Below are 17950 nucleotides of genomic sequence, written 5' to 3'. Positions count from 1 at the left end.
TTGCCTCCAGGGTATCTTTGCCTTTGAGCACTGAGCCCTCTCAGCCACCAGGACAGTGACACTGATGTGCCTCTGAAGGCTTCTCCAAGGACTCTGACCAACCTCCCCCAGGAGGGATGAGAAGCCACAGCAGCAGCCACGGCACTGCCACTGCCAGCAGGCCCAGGAAGTCCACATTGCACCAGCCAAGGCACAGAAGAATCAGTGGCAGGTGATGGGTAGCCCTCTTATATTGAGACACCACAGCCACCTGCTTGGCATGGCTTCTTTCCTCCCACTGCTCTCTGCCCAACTCCTCTCCAAACCACCCTGCTCCTTTTGCCAAGCCAGACTCAGCTGGTGAGTGTGGGATGGCCGTGGCCAGGGTGGATTTGCTGGTCTGGCAGCTCTCCAAAGCACATCCAGTATGCTGGGCTGCAAAGGGGCTGCTCTGGTCAGGACAAAGCGTGGGGTACAGATAACCCACAGCCCAGCACTTGGGCCAGAGGAGCATCTGGGAAAGCAGCTCACAGGCTGGCAGTAGAGGTCAGCAGGGCTGGGGCAGGCACAGCCCATCTGCACAAACCTCCTTGGTCTGAGCAGCAGCCTTAGGCTGGACCAGAAGGCCCAGGCAGGGCTCTCCTGCTTGCACTGGGCACAGTGCACTGGCAGAAGCATCACTGTGCTCACAGTCCCACCATAAGTAGAATCGCAGAATCATTAAGGTTGGAAAAGAGCTCTAAGATCATCAGGTTCAACCCTTGACCCAGCACTGCTCTGTTCACCACTAAACCATGTCCCTAAATGCCACTTCTACACATTTTTTGAACACTTCAAGGGATGATGACTCCTCCACTGCCCTGGACAGTCTGTTTCAATGCTTGATCACCCTTTCTGTGAAGAGATTTTCCCTAATATCCAATTTAAACTTCCCCTGGAACAGCTTGAGGCCACCTGTTCCCTGGGAGAAGAAACCAACCCCCATCTGGCTGCACCTTCCCATCAGGGAGCTCTAGAAAGTGAGAAGGTTCCCTCGAGCCTCCTTTTCCCCAGGCTGAGCCCCCCCAGCTCCCTCAACTACTTTTAGAAAAGAAAGAGCTTTCCAGGAACTCGCAGGAAATTTTCTCAAAAAAATAAGGTCTAAATGGGGTAAAAAAAAGGGTCATGGAAACACCTTCACATTTTCAAACAGGGTGCAGACTCAGAGAATGCTGCAGAAAAAGGCAGCAAAGCCACCCTTCAAAACATGTTAAGGTTTTCCTCGCTCAGCTGCAATTATCATTCTGAAAGCTGAGGATGTGCGATGGAGAAGAGCATGTGTGGGAGGGAGAGAAGGGGGAAAAGAGAAAGACAACAGCAGCATGGAAGGAAATTCAACACTGCCAAGTGAAAGCCACTGTGACAGGCAGAATTTACTTCCTTGCAGAAGGGTTTCCCATGTCATCCGTTACAAAGACAGGGAGGAAAAAAAAATCCACATTATTTTGAAGAACATCAGCCATGAAAGTAAGAGTTCCAGGAGAGGGGTTCCCCCCAGGTGCTGCAGCCAGGAGATGACCCCCCCTGTCTGCCATTCCCCCACCCTCCAAGAGTAGATGAGTTTAGCCCAGCATAAAACTGCTCCAGACAAAATCCTGTCGCCAGCCTCGCTTGCTGGGAGGTGTGTGACTGCTACAACAAACATCTCCAAACCTCCAAGCCTCACTGCTGGGCAGGTTTCTGCCCCAAGGACACGGCTGTGTTTTCCACAGGCTCCACACTGATCCGATAACTCTCCTGGGAACATCGTGTGCCTGGTACAGCAGTTCCTAACGGGAGATGCACGGCGTGTGGTCCTCCCACGCAGGCACTGCCCACCACCACGACCGCTCTTCCCTCCTCCCACCTGGCTGCAGGTGTGCCATGCCTGGGGATCTGTGTCACTGCTCGAGATTTCACCTCTGGTGACAGCAGGGAGCAGAGCTGGCAGGGCCACTGCCCAGTGGGGCATCACTGACCCTGCTCCTCACACCCTCAGCCCAAAGGAGGCACAGCAGCAGCTCCACTGCCAGCTCTGACCACACTGCTGGGATCTCTGGAAAGGCCCCTGGACTGACTAACTTAATTAAATACTGGGGATGAGACAACTTGAGCTCTGCAGCCTCTTTGGGTCAGAATTGGAGCCTTGGCAGAGCTCAGCTGTGCTTCAGGTCGGGTCTAACCTGACACCCCACAAATACAGGAGGTGAAGCATCAAGGACTTTATTGCCTACCCAGAGAAGGAAAGGGCTAGTGCTGCTCTCCTGGCTCTGGGACACAGCCTGAGGGGTGGGAAATTCCCTGAAGGTGCAGTGATGGGAAAGGGCATTCAGTTACAAAAGAGATGATGAGAAAGGACATTCAGCAATGCAACCCCCACAGCAGGTCCACACCACGCTTTCAGTAAATCCTCTGCAACATAAGGAAACATCCCAGATGGAGATCAGCCCTATCCATAAGGCCTCAGCATCCCTCTTCCCAGACACAAGCCCTGCCAGCATCTGTGCTAGGGCAGGGACTAAGTGACCTCTCAGAGGTGCTGACCCACACCAGACCACGCACAGCACAGTCTCCCCAGCATCCAGAGCAGAGGGCAGCAAGAGCCCCCTCTATCCTCAAGTCTGACACCATGACTTGAGGAGCCACCTCCAGCCCCAGGAGCTCCTGCTGGCACCAGCAACCTTGCATCCCATGCAGCCAGACAACATCCAAAATGGACAACAGGCAGCTGTGGTCCTGCAGCCACCCAGAGCTGTTGGCATCAGCCAAAACCAGGGTGATGTGCAGAAAAACCACAGCCATTGCCCCAGCAGGAAGGTTTAGAAAGGTCACAGCTTCCTAATGAGCTTTCCAATGTGCCCATTTGTCCTCCTGAAGCTGGAACCCTCTCCACATACTTATGATTTGGGAGTTACCAGCTCCTCTCCTGGATGCTTTATCTCTAAATATGAGGTTTGCTTGTCCCATCGGCTGTCAGCCAGTGCCACAGTTCACCACAGGAAGGTATTTTTGCTCCTTGCTCAAAGAAACATCCAGAGCCTCCTTCCTGCAAGGGCCATGGTTTAATTCCCAGTTACCTGCCTGGTCACAGTGATGGCACATGCATCCTTGGCAAGTTCAGCCGTGTTCCCGACAGGTGTATCACACTGCAGGCAGGATTCCCTCCACTTCCCTGCACCTGCACTGTCCTGGTGTGACAGCTCTGGGCTCCCTGCTTTTGCCCTGATGACGCGGAGCAGAAGGTGATCCAGCCTGCAGTGCTTGGGAAGGAAGGAGAGGCCTGGAGCCGTCTGCAACCTGAGGCAGGAGGGCTCCTGGATTCGCTGGCTCAGCACAGGCAGATGGTGCAGTTGTCTGTCCTCTCACTGGGAAGAGCCTGCAGAAGTAAACATGCCCACAACCCCCTGCCTGGATGGGCTTGGATCACCTCCCAGTGACACTTGCTGGCAGGTGGCATCCCAGAGGACTTGAGGAAGGGGTCTTGATTGCGGCTCTAAGGACCATTTCAAGCCACGGGACACAACCCTGATCTCTCAGCTCCGTGCAGCAGCTACAGAAGTTTGCAAGCATCAGCAGAGCAGCCACTCCTCCTGCCTCACCCGAGCATCCTTCATCACAGCGAGCACCACCGAGCTGCTCAGCCCTCTAACAGCTTGGGAAATCCTCTCTCCACACCATCATGCAGCATCAAGTGCCCTCGGGGATCCGCGCTTGCCGCCAGTACTCCCAGCTAGTGCTGAGCACCAGGAAAACAGCCTGGATGCCAGAAGCCTGCATGTCACCAGCAATGGACTGACAGAAATCATCTCCTCACACGTCACAGCTCCCCCACACAGATGGAGAGTGCTGCTGCGGATCAGAGGCAGGTTTGGGGAACACAAGTTCCCGCCCTTGTGGATCTGACACTGCTGGGAGCTGAGCTCGGCAGGGAAACACTCGAGCGAGATGGCCACCGAGGAGAGACAACACTCTGCTGGCTGATACCAGGCAGGTCCCTTGCAGATCCTTCCCAGGAACAAGCCAGGTGCCCTCCACCCCCCAACACCCACTCAGATCCCCCCCAGCTGCACAGAGCCCTGCAGGATCTGCCTCCTTTATAGCCACCCCCAGGGAGGGCCAGCTGGCAGGGGGACAGCCCTGCACCCGGGGCAGGGACTGTTCTGAGGCCCACCAGTGACAGGCACTGGAGGGAGGGCAGGGTTTCATTTCCATTTCTGGAGATTTCTGGTGCTGATACACTGATGGGAACCCACCACACGACCAGTTTCCTGAGCAGAGCAGGCAAAGCAGCAAAAGCAGCATCCTTCCTGCTTGCCAGGCAGGGAATCACAGTGTGGGGATGCTAAGAAGCTTTCCTGTGATCAGTGGCACAGATGGGATCTGAACCAAGTATCCAAGCACAGCCCCTGTGCCAGCATCAGTTCCCTCCAAAGCCACACAAACACCCCTGTCTGCAGAGTGTGCCCAGCACAGAATGTCCACACACTGGAAAGGGGCTGGATATTCCCCAAAGCTTCTTCTCTGGAGCGTGGTCTGGGTGATGGAGATCAGGCTCCACAGAGGAATTACTGATCACTAAATGGAGAGGGGTGTCACTGCCCTCCTCCTGTGGCTAAAGCTCAGCACTGCCTCAGCCCATGCTGTGCCTCTCCCACTGCATCCCATCCCTTCTGGCACCGAGGTATTTGGGGATCTGCAGAATCAGCAGTTGTGCTGTGCACACAGACATGGCCTCGGAGAGCACCCCTGATCCTTCCTGCCTGTGTCCCAGCAGCACCCTGCAGTGAGTGTGTGAGGAAGAAGCTACTTTGGGTGCCCCATGTCTGCTGCCTCCCACCACCCCAGTTCTTGTAGGTATAGAATAATTCCTAATTCCCATCCAAACCATCCTGCATCTATTGCTATGTCCTACTGGTGCCCAAAACTCTCAGGGCATTTTCCAGGATCTCAGCTGCATCTGAGCCTCACAGATCCACCAGAATACCTTGCCCTTTCTAGGTTTTCTCCTCCTTGCCTGTGACTCCATTTGGGCATCATCTGGTCTGGGGGTTCTGCAGCCTTTGCCAGAGCTCACTGTTGCTGTTGTGCCTGAACATCCAAGAAGGAACAACAGCCACCCTACAGACCAACAGCCACCCAGCCTCTTGTATTCCCAATGCCAGGAGGTCCAGCTTGAATCACCAGCTGAGGCAGAAAGTGCCAGAGAAGAGCGATCCCAGTGTATCCCAGACCTCCAGCCTGGCTGCAGCCCCATTTCCTGACACCAAGGCATCTTTCTGGGAGTGTTCAAGGTTGTGGCAGCACTGAGTGGTACAACATGCATTTGATGTCTGCCCCATCAACAGGGCTGAGTGTGTGGATGCTGGAATGGGCACTGCCTTCTCCTGCACAGAGAGTGACAAGCCAAGTCAGGAGCTGCAGGAAGGACCTGGCAGGGAAACTCCTTCAGCTCCTTCCTGCTGCCTCAGCTCTGCGGATTTGGGGAGGTATCTGTGGGACTCAGGCTCTCCAGCCCTGTAAGAAAGGGTGTCCAGGTCTCCTCAAAGCTGGCAGGTGGCAACCCACCATGCCAGGTCCCCCCAGGACAGGAAGATCTGCTTCATTCCAGCCTGGGCAGGCAGCAGTGTCTCATGGACACATGAGAAGAGGCTCTTATGTTCCCTAGATCCCACCAGCCTCAGAAGGCAGCTTCCCACAGAATGCCAGGCTAAGCCAACCTGGCAGCCAGGTGGGGAAGACAGGGATATAGGGAGAAGGTGGCTGAGACCCTACATGGCAGTGGATCATCCCAAGGATGCTGGTGACTTCAGCTGGACTCCCAGCAGTCCCTGTCAGCCTCACTGGGAGAGCCATGGGAGACCCAGCCACTCACGTCCCCAACTCCTCTCCTCTGCACCAAGACACACAGAAGGCAGTTGAAGAAGAACAGAGGGGTGGAGGGGGAAGGAGGGAACACCCAGAACAGTGGAACAAGACAAGGACCAGAGGCACCCACTCCCATCACTGCTGTTACTACCATCCCATGGACCTATGTGGAAGATCCAACCCCCAAGCAAAGCACCCTGGCAGCTCGTGCTCCCTGTCATGCTCCCAAGGCTAATGAATGTGTTGATAATCGTCCTCCACACACCCACACACCTCTGCATGATGGGAAAGGCCACATCACACTGGCAGAGGCCATGCCTGATGCTGACCCCCCCCCCTTGGCTTGTCCCAGGGCAGCCCACCCCGAGCAGCAGAAGCGGTCGCAGGGATCCGAGGTCCGGCGGGGACAGACTCTGGCCAGGGCAGCAGCCAGGGCTGGTGCATTGCTGCCAACTTTGAGGCAGCCCAGAAAGCAGACCTAATTCCAGTCCCCTCCCTCCTGCCAAGCCATCTGCCTGCCCTGAGACCACCGAGAGGATCCTGAACAGCGTTTCATCATTACCGACCCATTATGGAAAGTGGACGAGCAGTGATTGATTATAATGAATGCAAATACCTGCCTTCCGACCCCAAATTGGCAGGACCTGACGAGCTCTCCCACTAAGTAGTACAGTGTGTCCTTCCACAGGCTCTGCAAAGCGTTCCCATCCTCCTCAGCTTTTCCAAAAGCCATCAGGCACAGCACTGCCCATCTAGACCTGCCCTAGAAAACCATTGCATCCAAAATCTGCTCTCCATTAGCCCTGAGGCCCTGCTCCCCCCCACAGATCCCACAGGCTCATTTCCAGCACCCGAACCCTTTGGGAAGGCTTTCCCAGAGTCCTCACCTTCATTAAGAGGGCAAAGGACAGTCCCCTCACTCCAGGACAGGGAGAGAGTGGGGGTCAGCAGGGTGGGAGCTGGGTGCTCTGTCACAAGAGTGGCATGTCCCTATAAAACAGGCACATATGTCCCACGCCAGAGAGATGCTGTGTCCAGAGACAGCAGCAGCCAGCTCTGCTGCAGGAGGCCACCAATGACGAGGTTTTCCTGCAAAACCAGGTCACAAGCTCCAGCCTTCAAGGATGAACTCAGTTGCCCTCCACTAGCCAGCAAACAGTAAGTGGCAGGAATACAGGAAAGGATGGCACTGTCCTGCTGCAGGCAATGGGTAAGGGGTAGGGGTGGGGACCAGAGAGAACCACTGTGGCCACAAACTCCACTCAAGGGAACTCAAAGGACTGCCCAAGCCAGGGAGAGATGTTATGAGCAGAAGCGCCTGGTCCCTGAGCTACAACACCAGACAACAGAATGGACCCACCAAATCCCTGGTCTCAGACCCTCTGAGCAGGCTCTCCTGCCTGCCTGCAAGGTGGTCACCCATGTCAGGGTCATTCCTGATGGGTGTCTGTCCAACCTACTGCCAAAACTCTCTGCTGGCAGCTCTCACCCAGCTCCAGATCAGGTCACCAGGGACAAGGGGATGGCAGATAGCTCTAGTTTGCACTTCCCACAGCCTTTTCAGGACCATTGTCATCTTCTGATCTCTTTTCTACACACATCGTCCCATCAGCCCCCCCGCTCCACCCTCAAGCACCACACCAGCTGGGTCCATGCTCAGCCCATGCCTCCACCATGAGTCCCAGACCAGTTCCAACCCTTGATTCATACCAGGGAGCACTTCTAGAAGGTCACCCTTGGCCATGGTTTGGACTGCAGAGGTGCCTTAAGGGAGCAATTGCTTGAGGGAACACCCCAAGACAGGAAAAGCAAGAAGACCAGAGAGGACTCCCTGACACAGGCAATCATCCAGCAATGCCAAGCACAGCTACAAACCCTGGAAGAGCAGTGCCCTGGGTCTCCCAGACAGCACCTCCAACCCACTCCACCTCTTCTTTTCTCATTTACTTTTTCTTCCCTAATTCTAAATCTCCCCTCCCCAAACAGCTTCAGTGCTGTTTGCTGTGACTTCCATATAAACTTCTCCAGCACAGAGGTGATCCTCCCCCTGCCTGACCACATCTGAGCTTTCTCTGCCTGGAGTTATACATATTATTTTCATTCAAGCTGCAAATCACCTGCTCCCCTCTAGCACCCCATCTTCTGGGTAACCTCATATTTTCCATCCTCCAGACCAGTCAGCATCTTATCCAGGATGGAGCTGGACCATGGGGATTCAATGACAGCAGTTTTACTGGCCCTTCAGCCCAGGCTTTGCAGCACAGCCCAGCCTTGAGCTGCAGCAGCCAAGCTCTGGGAGCACGGTCATTCAGCAGAGAAAGAGCAGCACAGTGATTCATCTTCCCTTTGATCTTTAGCCTACCCTTGCAGGCTCAGTACTCTGCCCCCAAAATTTTGGGCGGTTGGCAGACATCTCCACCTCCCCCCCAGACCAGAGAAGGTAAGTGCTGAGAGGTGCTGGCACCGTTCAGGAGTTCTCCTGCTCCACACCCCATTCAGTAGGCGAGCAGACGCCTGGCTGCCAAAGTTGCCAAGGAGATGAGCTTCCTCCAGAGCCTCCCCTCGCCGCACGCGTCCGCCGAGCCCCCGCCGAGGACAGGCGTCCTCCGCCATCTGCACCGGACAGAGCGGCTCACAGCGCAGGGAACAGCCCACCGGGGAGCGGGGCAGAGCCTTCTCCCTCAAACAGCACCGCTTGGGCACGACAGAGAGGAGCAGCAGTCGGGGAGGGGGTGTGCTCACACCCTGGAAGCCTCCAGTGAGCAGAGAGGGAAGGTTGTACTGACATCTCTGCTACCCCCCAGCCTGGCTCCCACCGGGCCGGCACCACGAGCACCGAGCGCGCTGTGAGCGGAGCACGGAGCAGGCACGGGGAGCACTGACAGGAGCTGCCACACAGCCCCGGCACCTCCCGGCTCAGTGGAGGCACTTCGTCACCTCCCAGGCACTTTCTTTGCTCCACTGCAGCGAGAATTCCTCAGACGACCAGAGTCGCCCAGGGGCTCTCAGCCTCACAAACCTCCTGCCCACCACGGATCGGTCTCCTGGAGCTCCTCCCGGCCAAGTGCACTGCTCAGCTCCACCCTTCCCACTGTGTCCATGTGGACACCTGCACAGCTCACCTGGGGAGGCCCAAAGCCCATGCCAGGGGAACACAGCTCTCCTCTATGCTCAGTGGTGTCACGCAGTGACTCAGGAGGGGAATGGACATGAGGTAACTTCAGCACCAGCACCCAGTGCACTAAACCCGGCAAAGGAGCATCCACTCCTCGTAGGAGCCATGTCACATGTGCCCAGGAACTGGCTACCCCTCCAGTCTGCTGGGAGAGGCACCCTCAGCCCAGCAGCACAATACCAGAACTGATCCCTTGCCGCACTTTGCAGCAGATTTTGGGGTGTGCCAAGTTCCTGAAGGCTCAAGGCCCTGGTGACCAAGGTGTGTTTTGCCTTACGCAGCCCAAATGAAGCAGGGAGCTCAGATGCAGCAGAGCATGGCTCCTTCTTGCCCGGTGATGGAGTTTATTGCTTCTGTGCTTCCAGGCATGCACCAGTTTCTGATCCAGATCCAAACCCAAGCCAAGGTGTCGCCCATGATTTAGAAAGGGCGTTCTGCCTCAGGGCCTGTATCTAAGGGCTGTCAGCTGGCAGAGTACAAAGGGCCACCAAGCAGCAGCTGGGGCCAGGGCCTGGGCATGGAGCAACCCTAGATAGAGAATTCAGCACTGCTGGGATTACTCAGGAGCTGTTTAAGTCTCCTCTTACTCACAGAGATCCTCAGGGAGATGCTTTATTTAGTCAAACGTTTCTGAAAGGGGGACTGAGAAAACAGCCAGGCTTTGCTCTGCACACAACACGTGCATGGGAGGGGACAACCTCTGTTGTGTCAGGTACCACTAAAGTCACTTGGAGCTGCAGCACCAGCTGAGCAAAGTTCCAGTTGCCAGATCCTGGGTGACTCATCTGGGAGATGAGGAGCTGACCTGGCCACAAGGACCCAGCCATCCCAGGTCCACTCCAGACCAAATCCTGCATGAGAGGATTTGAGAGAGCTCCCAGAAATGTGCTGTCCTTGCGAGGGGTCAAAGCTCTCTGCAGCACAGTGACCGCTCCCCATCTGCAGAAACCCAAGGCAAGAAGGAAACAAGTTTTCACTCTTCTGCGAACCCAAGGAAGTGTGATTTTCTGAAGGTGGTGAGAAATAGTTTCAGACAGCTCTAATTAGCAAGGTGGTGCATGAGAAAATCCAGCTTTGCTGCTCCCTGCACCACAACTGTCCTGGGATGGAGGCAGAGGACCGTCACCAGTGGCTGGAGCCCACCCACACCGCTCCCCTGCGCCTGCCTGGCTTGGAGTGAGCCCGATGATCTGCAGGACAGTAGAGAGGGATATTTTTGCATGAGCTGCTGGCCCAAAGTTGCCAGTGCTATTTCAGGCAGCAACACCTACACTGTAATCCAGAGGGCTGTATTTTCCAGCGGGCACTTCAAAACCCGGGCTCCCTCCTCCCTTTGCAGGCCAGCTCTAACCAACCTGGCTCCAGGATCAGCAGATAAACAGCTCCCAGCCTCATGTGGCCACTGAGGCCAGTGCCACAGCCCCAGCACTTTCCTGATTCCCATTGGGACCAATGCACCTTTGGACTGGAAGAAAAAAAATAAATAACTCATCTCACCAGAAGTACCTGCTGCAACAACAGGTCCTCTGCCTGCAAATCCTCCCAGGGATCTGCCACCACCAGATTACCTGCCCAGGCTAAGCTAGCTAATCCTACAGGCGAGTCACAGACCTCATCCTGGAGCTCAGCAGCATTTTCGGTGAGGTGCTTCAGGAGACATACAAGCTCTAATTAAAGCTACTTTGCAACTCTCTGCATATGGAGGCAGGAAGATGTTTGTTCCTCTGTGAAAGCAGAAATCAAGAGCCCAGACAGGTTAAATCCTCACTCTCCCATGTACAAAATATCTGCACATATACCTTTTGCACAGAAAGCATGGACTCATCCAGATTAGGAAGCAGGTGCTGACACAAGCTACCCTTAAAGACCAGGAAGGTCAGGACCTCAATCCCCTCTCTGGATTCAGGAGTGGTCCCAGCAGGGATAATGCCTCCAGCTCCCACACCAGTGAGAGCCAGCATCGTGTCTTGCACCTATTTCCTCCTCCTTGATCTGTGCATGTAGGCACAAAGCAGATATGAGACCATCCAAAATTAAGGAGCTAAAAGATATGAAGAAAAGAGACAGGAGGAGAAGCAATAACAGGAATCGTTATATAACAGTATGAAAAAAACAATAATACTCCCAGTGCAGAAGAGGTTTTAAGATGGGCAAGTGGGTGGTGAGACCCACAGGATGCCAGGCCCAGGGACCAGCTGCTCCCTGTGTGCCAGGGAGATGCAAACCCATGCAAACCCAGAGCTGCAGAGGCTGCACACCTCTGGGGTTTGCAGGTGGGGAAGTTCCAGGCTCCAGAGCCTGCCCAGCAGTGGGATGGCCAAAGCAAGGATCCCTCTCCCTGAATCTCTGCTCAAGGGGCACACACAAAACAGCCCAAGCCAGACCCCCACGCACACCAGCTGAACAGACCAGCACTCCTGTTCTGCCTCCCACACCCCATGCCACCCTTCCCTCACCTCCAGCCCTCCTGGCTCTGCCCAGCGAGGGTCTGGGTCCCTTGCAGAGCCTCAGCACCCACTTTCTGTCCTCCAAGTGAGCTGTGCAAACAGCAGATACTCTTCCTTGGAGAGAGACACGGATTCTCCAGTGACAGGTCTAATCCTACATCGCATCCCGGACCTCAGCAAGCAGCAAGAGCAGGAGACACACAGCATCTTAGCCAGTGAGAAGGGGATGAATCACTGGAAAACAGACCCAGGCACAGAGCCAGAGCAGGGAGAAGATGGTCCTGCGAGGCCTCCATCTTTGGGAGCGGGAGGATTGGAGTGATCAGAGCCACAGGGTCCCCCCCTCCCGCTCAGAAGTGACCCCAGCATCTGTCCCCCAGCTCTGTAACATCCCTCACTCAGCTGCAGCCCAGCTGTCCCTCGGAGCACATGCTGTGCCTGGACATCCACCCCCTGCCAGCTCTGGAGCTGTCACAGCCCCCATCTGCAGCAAGAAGGGGAAATACCGCTGCACCCCTCCAGATCTGCCCTCCCAGCACAAACCACAGAGCAGGAAGGCAGACCACGGCCTTGTTTCCCAGTTCACACACCTTTCCAGCAGCTCAGGTGCTACAAATCAGAAGATCCCGTCAAGAAAGTCACCTTCAGAAGTAACCTCCCAGCTGAACCCTGAGCATGAAGTGCTCGGGGAACCACCAGTTCAGCAAGATGAGGCTCCCGTTTCATCTTCATCACAGACCCAAACCACAGCTATGACAGTTCCCAACCACCAGCTTTTATTTTTCCTTTGGAATCTGCCATAAAGCTCTGCTGAGACAACGCTCCCACCAACCTGCAGCATCCCTCAGCCAGGGAGCCGAGTCAGCCCATCAGAGCCACACAGAAACAAAAGCATCAGCTCCAAGAAGGTGTCACGGCAGAATGACAACTCTTAACTTGTTGTTACATCAGCCCACACATTAACGTTTTGGGCCTGAGCCAGGATGCCACGGAGAAGCCTCCGTTCCCCTTAAAGTCGAACCCTCCTGCTCAGAGATGCGCAAGTTTGGAATCCTTTTTGATTTAAAAAGAAAAAGAAAAAAAAAGAGCCACATACCTTTTGATGTGTTTTCCCCTGACAATGAGACCACGGTCCCGAGAAATTCCCCCATTTACCTTCCTCTTAACTCTGCCACAGCTCTTTCACTAAATCCTCTCTTTCCACGATGGCCCACATACAGTTGCACATGAAATTAGTGCCTCCCAAATTAGTTTTCTCGCATGCAGTCCTAGCCCATTTTCCTCAACAACATATTATGGTTCCACCTTTCTCCCAGGAAACGCAAGCTTCTAAATTTATCTTTTGGATAACTAAAAAAAGAGACAGGTCTGGCTTTGACAATCCAGGGTCATCAGCCCTGAATGGCAGAGCACTTGCCCCAGAAACATCCAGTTAATGACACAACAACAACCACCACAAAGCAGTACACATATGGTCATTACAGAGCTAAGTATAACTTGACAAAGTGCTTTTAATGAGGCAAAAGGCCAATTAGCCTGATGAGGATGTGTCCTGCTGCCATTGAGTGGGGAGCCTGGATTCCCCGGAGATACACCTTGTATGTCCTCGTAACACATCAAATACGAGGGATTCAATCCGTTGCTGAGGGCACGGCGCGGCACTCGGAGCTCTCCGGGTTAACGCCGGCCTTCCCCAGATTTTGTGACACAGTATCCAGCATTCAGGCTGGATGGAGGGCCAGGCGTGCATTTTTGTCAGCTCAGATCCGAAACCCTGAGAAAATGCAGGCATTGTGCTCGCCCGGTCCCCGCCGCCCAGCCCATCGCAGGTGTTCACCTGCCAGAGGACAGCAAGGAAAATTCAGGCACAAAAGCAGGGACGCTCCGGCAGGCGCTTCCCGTTGAAGTCATTTCATAACCGCGTTTCCAGAGGTGCTGGAGGAACAGCACAAGCCACCGCGCGAGAGCCGCGACCGGAGACACCGAAATGCGCGGAACGAACAAAAGAAAACCCAGCCTCCCCTCGCGAGGCCGTTATTTGGGAAGAGGCAAAACTTCCCGGCTCTTAGGGCACACCTGGAGCGCTGCCCCTGCCCCAGCCCCGCATCCCGGGCCCGGCCCCCTCCGCATCAGGGGCGGGGGTCGCGACCGGAGTCAGTGGAGCCCCACAGGCCGGCGGCTCTCCCGGCCGGGGCTGCCACGGCCGAGACCCCCGAGGAGGAGAGGCGAGCGGCACCGGGGCGCTGGGACCGCGCCGAGACACCGGAGGCTCCCGCGCGGCTCCGCCGGGCGGCCGCGGGCTGCGGGCGCTCCCCGCACCGGGCTCGGGGCTGCGCTGCTGGCGCGGGGCAGGGCCGGGGCTGCGGGACCTTGAGCCGAGCGAGCGGGGAGATCCTGGGCAGGGGGATGGGGGGCAGCGCGGCTGCGGCGGCCGGGCCCAGCGGAGCGCATCGCATCGCATCGCATCGCATCTCCCCCCGGTGCAGGCGAGGCTCCCGGGGCCCACCGGGAGAGAGGTGGGGGGGCGGGGGATCGATCGCCGGCCCAGCTCCCTCCTCCAGCTCCGGGCGGGTACGGACCTGTCGCCCCGCGGCCGCCCGGGACGCGGGGCCAGCGCTCCCCGGCGCCGCTCCGCCACCGCCCCCCGGCGCCGCTCCGCCATCGCCCCCCGCCGCCCCCCGCCGCCGCGGCGCGGCCCGTACCGCAGTCAGCGCAGAGGATCCGCGCCACGTCCCGCTTGAGGTTCTTGCCGCTGGTGTCGAGCGGCGCGAAGGCGGTGCGGTAGACGAGCGGCTCCTCGGTGGGCTCGAGGAAGAAGATGTAGCGGTGGTTGCGCTTCACTTTGAAGCAGGGCGCCTTGGAGCCCACGCTGATGAGCTGCTCCCTCTGCAGCCCCCCGCTTTTGAGGGGCCACAGGTCGAGCACCTTGACCAGGACCCCCCCGGCGGGCCCGGCGCCGCGGCTGTCATTGCCGCCGGCGGGGGGGCCCACGGACTGCACCTTGCCCTCCAGCACCACCGCCGCCGTGTACGCCTGGTCCTGCACCGACTTGAGGCTGGGCGAGTAGCAGGCGAGGGAGACGCCGAAGAGCAGCATGGAGAAGCCGGGCGCCGGGTCGCGCCTCATGCCGCCGGCTGCCGCTCGCTGCCCGCCGGCCCTGCGGCGGCGGCCGGGCTGCGGGGCCGGGCTGCGGGGCTGCGGCGCGGCGGGCGCGGCGGGGCGGAGCGGAGCGGCGCGACGCGGGGCGGCACGGGGCGGCACGGCACGGCACGGCACCGGCACGGAGCTGCACGGCAGGGCACGCCACCGGCGCGGCACGGCACGGCACCGGCACTGGCACGGCACGGCGCGGCGCGGGGAGGAGGCGGGATGCTCCCCCAGCAGCCCCTGCCCCAGGGATGCTGACCCCCCGCACCCCCCGGAAAGGTGATTCCCTGCCCGGGGACTCCCCGTCCCCGGGGATGCCCGCTGCGGAGGGGGATCCCCGCATCCCTGGGGGTCCCCGGGGACGGAGGCAGACCGCGTTGCCTCCCTCTAGCCATGGAGATAGCCCCTCGAGGGGCCCCCAGGCGTTCGCAGAACACCCACCCCCCCTTCCCCTGCAGAGGCCACTAAAGATGCGTTCATTTGGGGGAGGCTGCAGGTGACACGGGGGTTCCGCGATGCGCAGGGACCAGGAGCCGGGGATTCCTCTTTGCCCGATGGTTTTATGGAGCTGGGAGATTTGTGCTTGAGATTCCCTGCACACCTGAAGGAAAGGCATTAACATAGAGACAAACGGTGCACAGCACTGGCCGGGGAGACAAAGCCGCCTTTCATGCCCTGCTCCTGCTGCCTCTTGTTAATAAACAAGTGCTTTACCCTGCAGTGGCTTCCAGGAGGAGTCGCTTTAAGCTCCAAAAGGTGCTTGTTTGGGTTTATTTTCAAAGCTGATCCTGAAGCATCTGCACTCCCGAAGCCTCGCTGCCCAGACAGTGCGGAAGGGATCCGAGATGCTCAATTAGCGGCAGAGGATTTCATGGTTGTTGTTGCACTAGATTCTGCATTGAAGGGGAGCGGCCATAGTCCCATCCCACGGAGGTGACCTGGCGGCAGGAGGGCTGGGCTCAGCCTGCACCGAGGCGATGGCTTTGGGCACAGACTGCAACGGAGACACAGCCCTGGCCCAAGGGCCCTTCCACCCCCGGGGGAACCCCTCAGCACACCCCAAGAGGTGACATGAGCTGGGTCTTTTTGAGTCCATCAGCGAGAGCAGAGGAGCACAGATGTCAGGATCAGGATTTACTCTCCATTTAACATAGCACAGCCAGAATCATCAAGAAAACCGGGAAGGGAGCCGAGCCTCTGTGCCCAGCCCGGCACAGGGCACAGCATTTCCTCGTGTTTCCCTGGCTCAGGGCGGGATCCAGCGTTGTTCCACCGCTGGCACACGAGGGCACAGCCCCAGCACGCACCCCCAGGGCTCTGCAGCCGTGGGCGGCCGTGGCTCCGCGCTGCCAGCCGGGACCACTGCTCTTGCCCCTCTCCGGGAATGCCGGCAGCTCTCCGAGCAGCGCTGCCGCTTCAGGGCCGTGGTGCAGCGGGAGCCCCGCAGTGGGATCACAGCGGGGCTCGGGGAGCGTTTACTTCTTCGTGTGCACATTTTCTCTTGCTAACTGTGATTCTCCGTGGCTTTGTGTTTTCAGATGTTTCCGAAAGCTTTCTCTTTTCCCATGATTGGTGACCGTGCAAAACTGCAGAGGAATGCAGGTGGAGGCAGAAGGGACCAGAAGTGCTTCCCACGGCAGAGGAGGGAAGAACAGTATTTTGGATTCAGGAAGCTGCTTAGAGGAGCAGGGAAACCACCCGACTTCTCTCTGGTTTTTACACAAATCTCTGAGAAATTCCCCTTTCCCCAACATTTTGCTCAGACAGCAAAAGAGGTTCAGCCTGAGAAGGAAGGAGATATCTGATAGCATAACTTGATCTGGAGCTCGCTGCTCTGCCCTGCCCCTCACCAGAAAGGACAGTCTCATGCCCAGGCAGTTGAGCTGCTAATCCTTATCTTCTTTTGCAGGTTGAAATCCCAGTGGGACACAGTGGTTCCACTACTGAGAGAAACTCAGTGCAAGATACCCGTGAGGCCTCTGGGGCAACTTTGAAAAGTATGTTTTCCTCTGTCTCTGGGGCATTTTGGAGTCCAGAACACTTATATTCAAAACAGGGCACTAGTGACATCTCCTTTTAGCAGTATTTTTCCTGCTGTTCAGTCTAACTCTTGTGAAGTAAACTGATCTTCATCACCAGAGATACTTGCATTTCTCTTATCATTTGGGAAATGGTTTAGGACTAAATCCCTTCCCCCCTTCCATGCTGCTTTTCCCACATAAATGTAAAATCATTCTTTTCTGTAGGTTCTTGGGCATTTTGACACATGAAATGAATAAAGGAAAGCCCTGGGTGCAGTCACCAGACCAACCTGGACACTGGCTTTGAGAGAATGGAGCCTAAATAACATACTTTAAAAATATCTCACTTCAATTGCCTTGCAAAGACTCGACCCTTGTTCACAGACTAACAAGATAACTCAGGAGGTCTGTGATCTGCTTTCATTTATCCAATCTCCCCTACCTCTCAGCTGTGAAAACCCATATTTGGCATCTTGAAAAGGGCATCTGAACTCAGCCCAGATTCCACCCTGCCTGGAGGACCCCAAGCATTCAGCAGCACCATCAGAGGTTTTCATCCCTCAGGCTGTGGGGGCTGGTTTTTCATTTACCCCCTTTAATTTTCCTCCTGATATTTCCCAGGGATGCCTACAAAACAAAGCACCTCTCAGGTCTCTGTTTCCCTCTGCCAAGGGAGCTCCTGGCACAGAGCCCTTCCTGGTGATTGATGCCACACAGGGCAGTGTCCCAGTGCCTCTCCCCACCTCAGGGAACACTGCGGCTCTTCTGCAAGGAGAGATGTTGACCCCCAACAGCACAGGCAAGCAAGCTGCACTTCTTCAGCATCCTCCACATGTTGCAGACCCTCAGCCTCCTCTATACTGGTCGAAGATGTGCCCCTGCAGATCTGATGTGGGGCTTTTGGTATAACAGGGAACACAGCACAGAACCACAGAATATCCTGAGCTGGAAGGGACCCTCAAGGATCATTGAGTCCAACTCCTGGCCCTCCTGGCAGGACATCCCAACAATCCCACCCTGTGCCTGAGAGTGTTGTCCCAAAGCTCTGACAGGTTTGGGGCCGTGCCCACTGCCCTGTTCTAGTGCCTGACCACCCTCTGGGGGAAGAACCTTTACCTAATATTTAACCTACCCCCGTCTGACAGAGCCTCATTCCATCCCCTGGTGTTATCCAGCATGGGGCTGTGCTGGGGCTATCCTCAGAACCATGTGTGCATTCCAAGTGTGTCCCTCCACCTCCTCCAGCCCTCCCCAGCACCAGATCTATCCTGGTTCCCTGCAGGGACCCTCAAGCCCTG

At 56.7% G+C, this 17950-nt stretch overlaps 1 protein-coding gene across 5 annotated transcripts in view; it reads right to left on the bottom strand.

Moving 5' to 3' along the window:
- NRG2 (neuregulin 2) overlaps positions 1-14649 on the bottom strand; it is a 160682-nt gene extending 146033 nt beyond the window's left edge. For 3 of the 5 annotated variants that reach the window (XM_064671523.1, XM_064671522.1, XM_064671524.1), the window contains exon 1: positions 14187-14649. In XM_064671523.1, the coding sequence (XP_064527593.1) occupies positions 14187-14610 (424 nt within the window). In that variant the 5' untranslated portion in view covers positions 14611-14649. The remainder of the gene's footprint in view (positions 1-14186) is intronic. The other 2 variants (XM_064671526.1, XM_064671525.1) reach the window with 2 other exon arrangements.
- Positions 14650-17950: the final 3301 nt, after the last annotated feature.

Source organism: Pseudopipra pipra, chromosome 15 (assembly GCF_036250125.1).
Source record: "Pseudopipra pipra isolate bDixPip1 chromosome 15, bDixPip1.hap1, whole genome shotgun sequence".
Lineage (NCBI taxonomy): Eukaryota > Metazoa > Chordata > Aves > Passeriformes > Pipridae > Pseudopipra > Pseudopipra pipra.
Note: the sequence above shows the minus strand (reverse complement) of the source record. Positions and strands in the feature narration are given on the sequence as shown.